Consider the following 13,727-nt stretch of genomic DNA (forward strand, 5'->3'; position numbering starts at 1 on the left):
GAAAGCTCAAAAGTTGGGCTGGCTGCCAAGTCTGCTGGGCATTCGCTCCTCTGCCGTCTGGGTCAAGCTTTATTATAGCCAGTGGCGCTGACCTGGCCATATTTCCTTTGCATTTAGGACTCCTCGGTGTGTGTTTGGAAAACAAAACACTATTCAGGTATTCAGGGGCAGAGCTGAGTCAAGAAGTCATATATTCGCAGTGTTCTTTCTCTTCCATCATGCAGTTAGTCTGTGTGGCTTGCTCTTTTTCCTGATTTATTTATGCATTGAAGGCAGCCTTGCAGAAAACACGGAATACTCTAGTGTCGGCAAAATAGAGCAGCTCTTCTCAGACCCAAAGCTCAGTATCTGAAAACCACATTTTAGGAGGATGGGCATTTGAGGAACTTACGACCAAAAAGGGAAGCTGGCACTGGAAAACTGAGAACACTTTTTTTTTTTTAACTTTCAGGAAAATAAACCAATAAATAAAAGACACAAATGAGAATGTCAATGAAGTTTTGCAGTTAGTAATGATGGATATGGGGGTAATTTCCATCTTATCATCCCTTGTTTACTAGAAACTTCTTCATTTGGCTTTGCAACAGATGATAGACATGCTAAGAAGCACTTCATTTCTAAAAGCTTTCTACATACCTAGGTGTTCAATGCCTTCCTGATCTTTTGTCTAAAAATTTAGCTGCTAATCCCTGCCCCCTGAGTCTGTGCCCTAGAGACACGGCCCACAGTCTGGACTGTCTGCCCCTTGTGCGCGGCCAGGTCTACAGAAATGCCGAAGTAGCATTCTGGGACCTGGTTTCCTTTCCATCAGCCTCTCCCCTTCTTCTTCTCCCTGCCATTCACTTCACCTACCATTTCTACTTCTACTAACCCCTGTCTCTTTTCCCTCTAATTGTTCCCGATGGGACCAACACCTACCCTGGAATTGACGTTCTTATTTCCAAAGATATAGTAAAGTCATACACACTGAGATCTCCTATAGGAGAAACTCAGATTCTTGTTCTGAAAAGCCATCTACTTAACTGCTTTATTTAGGTATGTATAATTCCCAAGAAGTTTTGAGGCAAATATTGGCTCTCAAACTACTTCATTACATAGACAGAGATGTTATCTGAAAAATCCTTTGGGTATCCTTTTACATGCCGATATTGTGAGTTTCGCCTTTGCTTCTCCTGTCCCTGGGAAAATTTGGAGAACATTTAGCTCTCCCCCAAAAAGGAGAATTCCTGAGGGATTGTAAAAAGCATATTTAGAGATGTTAATTAGTAATCTGTAATACTAAAGCAGTTTGCCGTCACCCTTGACAGTCTTTTCAATTATCTACTTGGATAAAGATGTTGAAATTGGTCTCAGGTAAATGTCTAGGGTAGGGAAATGGTTCTTGCTGAGTATTTATAAAGTCATATAACACTTGAGTACCATGGAATGACACCAGGGTTTGACCCTTGTCAGAGTTTGGGAAAAGTTGTCCTTGTAAAGCTGCAAAGCAGAACAGATTACCAGGTGGGTGGGAGCTGTCAGGTTAAAAGAATTAATCTTTGTGTAAAAAGGAGCTCTTTATAGGGATGCCTCAAGGTCGAGCGTGTTGGATGTTAATTTACAAAACAGAACCTGCAGAGATTGTCACCTTAGGTAATGAGAGAGAGAGGAGTTTGTCACTTATTTATTCTTCACAGTCTCTTGTCCTTGTTTGTGAATCCAGCCATAATATTTTGGCAGAGGTGAAACTGTACCCTTCCTTATTTAATTCATTTTGTGCATTGTTGTCTTTCCTATTTAGGTTGGATCTATTGCCATTCTCTCTCATTTGAATTCCCCTGGAGGTAAAGTTCATCTTGAAGAGAAATGAACTTTCTTTAGTTACATCATGTGCTCACCCCTGACTAGTAACTTTCTCCAGGGTAGTACCATGCACTGCTTGGCTTGAGGCTGAATCTTGAGCTTCCCATGACTGGGTTAGACGAATCCAGATGCAGCTCTGGAGCCGAGGGCGGTGTCAACTACTTCTGAGTCACAGGGCTTTGTGGGGAAGGTAGAGACGCTAGAATAAAATCAAGGACCTCTTAGAGGGGAAAAGGAGAGGAATACATACGTGGGAGACAGTCAGCGGTGTCAAGTACAGACGTATTCTTGTAATTTCCAAGGTCATCTTTTTTTATTCCTTAAGTATAAAAGTACTCTTGGCCTTTTTCAAGGCCTCAAACATAATAATTCATTTATTCTTTTAAAAATTCATTCCCCCAAATTATACTCTTTGCCCCCCCCCCCACCCCCCCAAATAAGAGCTTCTGGAAGCCAGGTGTCATGTCTGGCTCATCTGAATATTCATGGCACCCAGCACAGCTTCTGGGTCATCATAGGCAGAGAATGAATATTTGCAGAATAAATACATGTAACTTATTCTCTGAGTAATTCCAGGATTCAAGGATTTCAGACTTTGCGTAAAAGAAAACAAAACAATCCAGACCTACCAGAGTGTTGACATAGTCATAGGGCCGCATCTTTTCCTCTCCATTTTTGGTGTTGGCATTTTACTTCGATTATTTTTTTTTATAAAGTTTATGACTACCATAAGTAGCATTAAAATTCTACTTTTTAGATTCATTTAACAGTGACAATGTTTTTGTTTTTTAACTTGTTACTAATTTACTGTAATTTAGGGTGTACCATATTTTTGAATAGATTGTCTGCTTATTGCTGTGTTAACCCCCTTAAGTCTTTTTTTCCCTGCTAACTACCAGGAGAAGAGGGAGGGAAAGGGTGATAGAAGATGGGAGTGGATTTTAGCAGGCATTTACTGTAAGTGTTTCTTACACCGTCTCTGTAGTGGCTTGACTTGAGTAGTCCCATTTAAAAGATAAACTAAAAAAGCTCATCAGCAAATGATTTTTCTAAAGTCTTAGTTATCTATTGCTACTGCAACAAATTACCACAAACTTAATGGCTTAAAACAACACAAATTTATTCTCTTATGGCTGTAGGGGTTGGAAGTCCAAAATGGTTCCTGTTTGGCTGAAATCAAGGTTTCAGCAAGGTTGCATTCCTTTTGGAGGCTCAAGAGGAGAATCCATTTTCTTACTTTTTCCAGTTTCTAGAGGCTGCCTGCATTCCTTGACTCATGGCTTCTTCCTCCATCTTCAAAGCCAGCTGCGTAGCATCTTCAAATTGTCCTCTGACTCTTGACCTTTCTGCTTCCTTCCGCCATTTTTAAGGATCTTTGTGACTACATTGAGTCACCCAGATACTCCAGGATAATCTCTCCATCTCGAAATCATTAATTACATCTACAAAGGCCCTTTTGCTGTGTAAGATGGCAGCATATTCACAGGTTCTAAGGATTAGAACATTGGATTAGGATATGAACATCTTTGGGGACATTATTCTGCCTAGCTCAGTCATAGATCCATGCCATCTCCTAACAGTTTACCTCCCTCGAGTCTTGAGACTTCTGTAGACACAGGAAAAAGATTTTGGCTTTTTTTGTCTGTCTGCTCCTGGTATTTCTGTTTTAGATGTTACTTATTTAAGTTTATGGAGAAGTAATGTCTTCTGTGATTGTGTGGATGAATTGTGGTTAATAGATGTTCAACAAGGATGTACACTAATAGTGATGACACCAGAATTATGTAACAGGAGAGGCACCAGCTTGGCAAGAGAGACCTATGAGTTTTAGATGGAGATTTTCAAAACTTGCCCTATGGTGGCATGTTCAACGAACTCACAGTATTCTAACTTTTCTCTTTTAGGCTCATGTACAGAAGTACATTGTAAAGAATTATTTCTACTATTACCTATTCAGATTTTCAGCCGCCTTGGGTCAAGAAGTGTTCTACATCACATTTCTTCCGTTCACTTACTGGAATGTTGATTCTTATGTATCCAGAAGACTGATCATCATATGGGTTGTAAGTATGATTGTTACTTATGAACCACTGCTATTTATACAACAACTGTCTGCTTTGGTATTCAAGTACTTTGCACATATGTTGTTTTGTTGATCACTTAGAGTTGAATTTTTTTTACCTGGTGTACTTTGGAAAAATAACAAGAAAAATTAAAAAGCTATGAAGACAGCTTGTTTTGTTTGCAAAACCAAACCAGCCTGTGGATTTCATGTACTTTGGTGCACACCTTCCTGTGGGTGCATAAAGCTAGAAGAGGGGAGAAGTGATATGCAGAAAAGAGAGGACCTTTCTGAGAACCCACGAAGGGGCGTAAAATGCATCTTCCCCAGAGGCCCGTTTTAGTAAAATTGGATCAAAAACAGAAACTAGAAGCTGTTGACTATAATTCCAAGTGGTATTAAGTGACCAGTCTGTATTCAGTGGAGGCATATATAAGGCAGGTCACCTTCCTTGAGGGAACTTCTAGTGTAGTGGGGGCAGCTGGCACGTGCACAAAAACCCAATGACGATTCCAGGTGACGAGGTAGAACACTTTCTCATGTTTCGCTTGAGACCCCATCATTTAACTTTGTTCAGGACCAAAGAAGTTCTAATTTTTTTTTAATTGGGGAAGATGTTGGATATTTGCGAGGCAGCAAGGCATGCTGCAAGTATATAGGCTGTGGGCTCAGATAGGCCTGGGTTCAAGTGCTCCTTGGCCACTGCACTCGTGTGTGTGCCCTTGTCCTAAGTCTTGCCTTCCTCAGCTGTAAAATGGTGTTAATAATGCACATCTCCCAGAATCATCGAGAAGATGGACGGAGTATGCACAGAGCTTGGGGCCTGGCAGGTGGGACGACTCTCCAAGTCGCTACTTGAGCATGATAATTAATGCATCCTGACTAGTCCATGAAGGCGAAGGAGTCTTAAAGATGAACCGGTTCAAAGGTCAAAGACTGTTTCCCTGGGAGAGTGAGCTTCAGGGACAAAGCTGCCAGCATGCTGTTTCTGTAACTTAAGGTTCTGCACTGAAAACAGGTTCAAAAGCGCTTGGTTGTGTGGAAAGGAGCTGGGGTCCTCATGTGGCTCTGCTCAGAGATGCTGTGTGAGGTTAAGCAAGTGACTGCATCACTCCTGGCTTTATTTTTCTCATGTATAGAACGAGTTAGAGTGGTCTTGCTCAGGAGCCATAAACTCGAATGTTCTCAAAGGCAGGCAAGAGAAGTAAAACGGTCAAGTCCTGGGCTGGGAGAGGTGGCGAGGGTGGGGGTGTCCATGAGGATCACAGTGTGGCCACCCAGGGGCACCAGGGAGCAGCTGCCCTCCGGCTCCACCTGTGACTGCCATGAGGCGAAATGGGCCGGAGTTGCCAGAAGGGATTTTCATGTGAAATCTCCCAGTTTTTAAATGTAGGCTTACATTTTTAAAACACTATGTGCCAACTGAACAAAGAATCCTTGAAGTCCAAATGTACGAGGCCTGTTTGAAGTCTCTAGCCTAAAGGACGGCTGAGTTCCCTAGGGTTATGATTATTTGGCCCTGAACTCTTCCTATTTTCTCCTTTGCTCTCTAAAGCTACAAGCCACTTTTTCCTTTCCCCGTCCCTGTCTCCCTGCGAGCCCTCTTCTGAACTCTAGCGTCTGTCTGAAAGTATGATCCAAGAATCTGTAAAAGCATATGCATCTTGCAAAAGGTGAATGTTAATGCAATTGTCCCTCTTCCTTTCTGAAGTCACCTTCCAGACCTGCAGAGCAGTGACATCCATAGGAGCCGTGGGGGTGTGTGGGGGGAGGGGGAACAGGGAGCATTCCTTCTGTTCTTAAGATTTGAAAATGCCTGAAAGACCCATAGTCCTTGAGTTTCTTCCCCTGCCATTTATTTTCTGAGATATAAAAAAAATTTCTAACTTTTGTTGGAAGTTGAGTTGGGGAGTTGAGTGGGGCAAATGATGTAAGGTGCTTTTAATAACCTGGGAGTATCTTATGAGGGGTACAGTCAACTCAAAGCTGATTATCGCCCCCACGGGGGTGGAAAATTTTCCTGAGGGGCAGGGAAGACCTTTAGACCTGATGGGAGGCCGTGGTTAGGGGATTCTCTGATTGTTATCATTGGTGGTTATTTTACGCTTTGGAGTCCTCATTTCGACATGCTCAAAGGATTTTCTGTTTGAGGTAGAATTACCAGCCTTTTGTCAGAGAGTGAGCAAATAAAATCTTTGCCTGAGAAAGGAGAGAGCAACCTTTGAGGATGCAGTTTGTCCTGAACTTTGGAAAATGGGTGCATGGCTGGGTCCACAAGGCCCCCATGCTGAGAGTTACATATTCTGTGTGGTCGGCTGTATCTGTAAGGCAGTGTGTGCATTCCTGGCAGTTCCTGGTGGAGAGAATGGAGGCCATTCCAAGGAGAGAGAGAGAGAGGGAAAGATTGACACATAGAAAGAGAGAGAGGGAAAGATTGAGAGAGAGAGAGATTGAGAGGTAGGAAGAGGGGTGCTCTGAGCTTGGCTGCCGAGGTAATAATGAGAGATGCTTGTTTAGGCTCCAGTGTTAAAGGCGGACGAAGGGAAGGGAAACTCCTGGTGGGGTTGGGGGTTGGGAGGGAGGGCGGGTGGAGGAGGGTGAGGTTCTTCTGGTCAACCAGCTTCCTGCTGAGGCAACCTCTCTCCTGTAAGGGATAGCTCTAAATTAGTGGCTGCCTCTTCAAGGGGCAAGGATTAAGAAATGTTAATTACATAAGGGGCGGAGCTTGAAGTCTTGTAACTTTAAACATCTTTTCTCACCCAAAATTCTTTGGAAGGCAACCGCATTCAGGAGTGCAAGCCTCTTGTCAAATTTTACATTAATTTGACAATTGTCGTTGGATGAAGTCCCCACAGGTTTTATTGCCTTTAAAAATCATTTGTTATGTTAGGGATAACTCATGCTGTCTGAAGCAGCTTAGCAGAATTTATGGTTATATGAACTGCTTTCTCGTCACAATCATAATTGTTGCTCCCCTCTATTGTACATCTTTTATTGCTTTGATTGGCATTTATGTTCATTATTTTATTTGATCTTTGTAACAATGGGTTAGTATTATTTTCATCATTTGATAGATGGACATAATAATACTTCAAATAATAGCCATATCATATGTTGAGCGCTTAGTATATATGCCATTCACTGTAATAGTGTTTTACATATTTCTACCTCGTTTCATCCTGCCAGCAATTCTGAAAAGTGATTCTTGCCAGCCCATTTCACAGATCAGGAAACTGACGTATAGAAAGCTTGAATAACTTGCCCAGGATCACATTGGATTAAGTGGCAAAATAGATTTGATCCTGTCCCCTAAAGCCTTCTGTGCTAGAGAGGGTCACCATTGTTGTTCCTTAGAGCACAGCTAAATGATATGAAGATCATTCACTGTCGATTTTTTTTTTTAAAGAGATGTTAAAGCTGAGGCTTTAAGCATTAAAGTGACCTGCCCAGTGTTCTCATCTATTGTTTATTTGCGATTGTTGTGTTTCAGGTTTGCCTGTATGGCATTTATTAACTCTATATCCTACTTATGTGTCTTTTATATACCTTTCTGGACAAGTTGAAGGTATTTTATCCCAGAAACTTTAGATAAGCTTTTGATCAATTAGCTGAAAGATATCAAGCAAGTCGTTGTTTCCCTTTTCTGTCGCTTAACAAGGTTTTTAGCCTATCCTTGGACTCAACAGAATCTTTGACCTTGGGACAGAAAAGGCGGTGAGTGGGTTATTTAATTAGATGCTCATAAAAGGCTTGTAGGTAGTCCTTCAGAAAGAACCCCAGTCCCACCGAGTCATTATCTGATCTCTTGACTTCCATTTTGGCCTGGTGACAGCGCCACCAAAAAATAAAATAAAAGCTTTAGAGATAGTGTTGCTGTGTCTTAAAAAGGTTAGAGGCAGTTTCATCGAAACTCCATGATGTTCAGCTTTGTAACATGAAGAAAAATCTCACTCACTCTTTGCTAAATAAAGTTATTCTCCATTTTGTTAAATAGCCATGCAAATATTGATACCACAGCTGATCCTTGGAGGGTTCATGTTTTCTCCGTTCTTATGATATTTTACTTATGTATGTCTCCTTTCATAGATGTTTCATAGCATTCAAGATGAGATGCAAGAAAAAATGAGAAGGTTGATGAAATAAAAATTAAGAGGAAAACAGATGGAATAGGAGAGGAAGGCCTAGTCGAAAATTAAAGGTAGCTTGCCGATTCAAAGTTGAGCCATGAATTTGCTTTTAAACTTTGTGTTGACCAAACCAAAATGAAATTAGATTATCCACTAGGAAATAACAGGCTTATTCCTAAGAGAGGAAACCTTTTCCTGACACATAGGGTTGACAGAATCGTTAAGGCCAGTGATATATATTGCTAAGTTATTTCTCTAGAACTCTTGTTTGCTTTGAATACCTCTATCACCTGTGCAAGAGTACTCGTTTAGACTGTTTCCCATAAACTTTGTGTGTTCTCATTTTCTAATCATTGCTAACTTAGCCAATGAAAAATGGTATCTCAGTTCATTTTCATTTCATATATTTTTAGTGAAGATCAAAACATTTTTCAGATTTTTATTAGCCGTTGTATTAAATCTTTTGTGAGTTGTCAGTCTGCCTTTTGAGTATTTTTCGAAAGGGCTTTAATTTTTTAATTGATTTTCACCAGTTGTTATAAAATGATATTGAACTATTGACTTTCCATGTCTCAGAGGGGATGTGTCTTTATACATAAGATTTGTAGAAGTTCACGTCTTTGAGAAATGGTGTCATCAATCATGACCTAAGGAAGTCTTTTGAAATTGAATTTCAGTGCTTTTTCTTTGCCTCTTCTTCTTCTTCTTCTTCTTTTTTTTTTTTTTGCTGAGGAAGATTTCACCCTGAGCTAACATCTGTACCAATCTCCCTCTATTTTGTATGTGGGTCACTACCACAGCATGGCCAGCAACGAGATGTGTAGGTCCACACCCAGGAACTGAATTTGGGCCACAGAAGTGGAGTTCGCTGAATTTAACCACTAAGCCAGAGGGCTGGACCCTGAATTTCAATGTTTTCATGCTGGGTATTCACTTTAGTTTGGCCATAGACCTCACCACTCCATCTTGTCTTACCCTTTGTGACCTCTCTAGCCCATTTAAGGCATTTGAATTTGGGACTCCAGTCTTTAGACACTTATTGTTTCTGGCCTGCTGTTTTCCTGGCCATAAAATAGCTTACTCAGGGGTGACCAGCCCTTAGAAAACCTTGTTCATGCTGCCTGAATTTCAATAAGGTTAAAGTTTGTCTTTGAGTTTTTTCTTGCCTTTTTTCCCATTTGTAAAAAAACTTCTAACCTAACATCAAAAGGTATATTTGCCACCATTCTAACCATATCTGGTTATTTTTAAGTAATTCTTATCATATCCCAAACTTTCTTACAGTTTGTCTGATTGTGTTGAAGGCCCTGGTTGCTTCTGAGGGTTCCCAGGCAAGGTTAACCTCTCTCCTAATAATTCATGGCTTTTGATGATTTTCCTGATTGGAAGCAAGGAGTGTATATGGGGAGAGAGAAAGGGACCATTTCCACCTCCTTCTGCAGATTTGAGGTTTGGTTCTGTCATACCTGAAAGGGATACCAGGCTGATGTTTATAGGTAGTGATTTGTTTTCCAGAAACAGAGACCCACTCAAACTAGCTCAGGAAAGGGAGGATTTTTTGTAAGGTAACCAGGACTCCCATACGAGCCAGGACCTCACAGGAGCTGATGTCAGGGAACAGTTTGGTTATTTGCTGCCAGTCAGCTGTGACTCCACGTTATCTGCTTCTTTACCACCTGTTGCCAACTGATAACTTGTCAACTGTCTTTGATTCAATTTTCAAGACAGTCTGACCCAGCTTATTGTGTAGCACAATTCCATCCATCTCGGGCCAGTGCATACATTGGCCGTACTTGGTCCAAACAGCTGTGTGGAGCGTGGGGATAGACAATTAATTGGGGTGCAGAGCCATGAGCCAGGCTGGACTATCAAGACTTGGACTGTAATCCTATCAGGGAAATCTTGCTCCAGGGACTTTGTGATTCTGGCCTGCAGTGTCCATAGCTTTAAACTGAAAGGACCCCACTGGAGGATCCTTGAAGGCGTATAATGTGGTCATGAGTCTTCTTTGTATATTTGCTATGTGGCACTTAAAAGAGGTCCATCCATGACATGGAGTGAGTAAGAAAAGAGCCAAAGTTGGGCGGTATAACATTAAAAAATAATAATAAATAGAAGGCATGTCGTTTGTTTTGCAGACTGGACTCTAAGTTGGCTTTATTTATTTTGTCTTCTGTTATGAATCCCCTCAACATTGGACAGTACATTGGAAATGCATATCAAATCCATGGCTAAATAATTGTTAGATTGCGTGCTGTTTTGTATTCAACACGATTAAAGGAACGCTTTAAAAGAAAATTCTTAATTGCTTGGCAAATATAAATTCCATTTTTTTTGTAGCGTCAAAGTCCTGGGGATAAAGGAGCCATAAGGGCCTTTTTGCAGGCCCATCTGTTCCTACTCTTCCAAGTCAAATAAACAGGCTGGAGAGCTCGACTAAAATAATGGATTTCACATCTCAGTTTCTTTTCTCTCTTTTTTTTTTTTATTCTTCTCCCCAAAGCTCCCCAGTAATAGATATATATTCTAGTTGTAGGTCCTTCTGGTTCTGCTATGTGGGACACCACCTCAGCCTGGCTTGCCGAGCAGTGCTAGGTCCGTCCCTAGGATCCAAACCAGCAAAACTCCAGGCTGCCGAAGTAGAGCACACGAACTTAACCACTCGGCCACGGGGCCAGCCCCTCTCACATTCTAATTGTTGAAAGCCAGCTAGGTGATACCTACAGTATAGAGCAGACCCCAAATTTACATTTAAACTATGCCTGTGCTCTTGAGGGTGTTGAACTGCTGTAGAATCTAGGGTATGATTTTATAAAACAGACCCCATAAATTGGTTGAGGCAAACTTTGTGATAACATGTCAAAATGGAGTCGTGTCTCTTTGGATGTGGGCAGGCTGCCATCTGGCTGTCTCACAGGGGAGCCTGGGAGACCCTGTGAGGGAGGAGAGGGAAGAAGCCTGCCCCATCCCTGTAATTCACAACCCTTAGACTAGGGTCAATTTTAGTGCCAAAAGATGACTTTAAATGTGATTATCTCCTAATCCTCTGTTTAAGCCACTACCACCATTCACTTCAAAAGATTGCCCTGCTTGTTAAATTGGTTCTTGCCTGAGATTAATGAGTCTTGAAAAGGACTCAACAATGGCCAGATTGTAACCCTCAGCTAACTTGCATTGAATGAAATAGAATCAGGCGTCAGGATTCTGCCCGGTTCCTCTGAAGTAGAATCTTGTAATTTAGCCCTAGTTAAATATTAAGTCAATGTCTCTAGGGGGGTGGTTGTGCAAGCTGTGTTGGTTTGGTTTTGAAACACAATAAGGAAATGTTTTGGTTTTAGTGTAGATTAAAAAAAAAAGAGCCTGAAAGCCGGGCTCGTGTGGTGAACAGATAGATCTGGATGTCTCCGGTTATGACCATCCTTACCTGAAAAATGGTCCTCCCTGCCCTGTCTCTGTCATGATGATCACTGGAGGATGTGCCCGCATTCTTCCCTAACTCTTCTGTCACTGCACCCCGCACTGCTGTGCCTACTCCCAACCCCCTAAGACTGCAATCCTGGTTTTGGGGTTTTGGTTTGTTTTGGTTTTGATTAAGCAGAACTGTAATCTTCCCAGATAGAGACCAGCACCCCCTCCCCGACCCCCTCCTCTTAGCATCACTTCCAGTGCTGCACCTAATTTATCTCATAGATGGGTGATTACTTTAAAGCTTAGCTAGGTAAGAAATTGTTTGAAACACCAGCGTCCTGGAGGCAGGGTATCTTTAAGGATGAGATTAGGTTGGGTCTGCTAAGATGATGTGAAAAACTAAACATTTCTTCAAAAGCAGGAACCTAGTTTAAGAGGCAAAGCATTTATTTGGGATCAAAGAATTGCAGTTCAGGGAGCACAAATTCAGGTAGAAATCCAAATAGTGTCCCAATTACAGGAGAGAGGCTCAGGGTTTTTATGGGGAAAAGGGAAGAAGATGAGGTGAGCTGTATTAAAGTTCATTGGTGCTGGACGAGGGAAGGCTAGGTTTGTACTTCATTGATTGGTTTGAGATTCAGTCATCAGGCAAAAGGCTAGACTTGTACTTCATTGGTTGTTAAGCAATTCCATCATCAACAAAGACCAATTTCATCAGTCCTTACAGACAGGATATTCTTGTCCTTACTGACTTCTCGGAATGCTGGTGGTTTGGTCCAGTTTGGAAGACAACACCAGAAGTGCAAGATGAGTCCTCTGAAATGGCTCCTCCAGCTCTATTTTAATATGGCTCCACTCGTGTCATCTTTCACATTTCCTACAGAGTTCTGAGATGAAGCTAGTCCTCTCCTCCCCCTTTGGTTTTATTGTAGCTTTTAATGTCTTATCAAGAAAAATAAATAGCATTTTCCAAGTCGTATCCAGACCCAAAACCAGGGAGCATCCTGGCAGGCAGAGCGTCAGGAGTTGTTTCTCTCTGAATTCAGCAGAGTCAGGCTGGGACTTAGGGCTGAGGCTGCTCCCTCACTGCCTGCAGGCGAGTCAGTCCTTATGAGAAGGAGCTAATCAAGAAACCGTGGCGGGGGGGGGGGGGGCACCTTTCTTTCAGATGAAACTTTCAAATAAAATCTTAACAGCTCTCCGTTTTTTTAACCAGTCAGTTCCATTTGCAAAGCTGCATTCTGGAATGGATATGGTCCTCATAGCGGCTGTTGACTGAGCCACCTCTGCCTGCCAGGTGCTTTATAGACAAGACCCCCATTTCACAGACGAGGAAACTGAAACCCAGAGGTTAAGTGACTTGCCCAAGAAGACACAACCAGTCGATAGAATAGGTGACATTCACACCCAGTTGTATCTGCAAACCCTATCCTTTCCACTGCATCATCTTACCTCAAACAGCTGAACTTTACTTTTTTTCCCCTCACTCCAATTATTCAGAAATGTGCTTGGCCTATTCTGTTGGAAAGACTCCATGTAGCATCACAGGCTCATTTGCAGGTGCCCTGTATGTACGGCAGCCCCATGTCACAGATTTCCAAGACATTCACCTTCCAATTCTCCGTGCTGGGGTGCCTATGAGTACCCCCGACTTGTCAGACTGTGTGTCCCAGGTTTTTTACACTTAACCGGAAGACCAGGGCATTGCCGGGACCTAGAAGGATGGAGCGGCTGCCTGCTAATCTTGTGGGCTTGTCATTCCCGGCCCACAGGGCCCACGCTCCACTTCCTTATCCTATTTTGCAAAGCAGCCAAGTGGAAAAGAAGGAGTGAGGATAAGAGTGGGCCCTTTGTCCCCATTAGGAGGTGGAGATTTGACCTGAAGGGGATTATCCTTGCCCGAGGAGAGAAAACCTCCTGGGGAAGGAGACCATTTTTCTTGTCAATGCACCTCATACTTTCCAGGCTTTTGGCCACTAGGTGCCTTCATCTTCCCTGCATTCCGTGCCCGGCCAGCCCTCCTGTGAGGGGCGAGGAGCCTTACATTCCTCAGAAGCTCTCCTGGTGCTTTTTGAGGGTTGAGAAGAGTCCCCAGTCCTGGGAAAGCGAAGGAAATGGTTTTATCACTTAAGTGCTCTACCCTTTATAGCTGGAGAGGCCATGCTTTATTTTGGCCTCTGGAATTTTCTAGAAGCTTGAGAGCTACTAGACAAACCCAGTCTTAGTAACATAATGGCTGTCATCTCTCCTCTTCCCTCTCCTTCCACCAGTGCAGCATGGGGCCTTCC

At 42.4% G+C, this 13,727-nt stretch overlaps 1 protein-coding gene across 2 annotated transcripts in view; it reads left to right on the forward strand.

The window, feature by feature from the left end:
* Positions 1 to 13,727, forward strand: part of SGPP2 (sphingosine-1-phosphate phosphatase 2) — a 122,835-nt gene that overhangs the window by 44,412 nt on the left and 64,696 nt on the right. The window contains exon 2 of one of the 2 annotated variants that reach the window (XM_070619950.1): positions 3,747 to 3,905. The exons of the other annotated variant lie outside the window; for it this stretch is intronic. Within the exon in view, the coding sequence (XP_070476051.1) occupies positions 3,747 to 3,905 (159 nt within the window). The remainder of the gene's footprint in view (positions 1 to 3,746; positions 3,906 to 13,727) is intronic. 2 annotated transcript variants of the gene reach the window in all.

The sequence above is a fragment of the Equus przewalskii genome, chromosome 5 (assembly GCF_037783145.1).
Source record: "Equus przewalskii isolate Varuska chromosome 5, EquPr2, whole genome shotgun sequence".
In the NCBI taxonomy this organism is placed as follows: domain Eukaryota; kingdom Metazoa; phylum Chordata; class Mammalia; order Perissodactyla; family Equidae; genus Equus; species Equus przewalskii.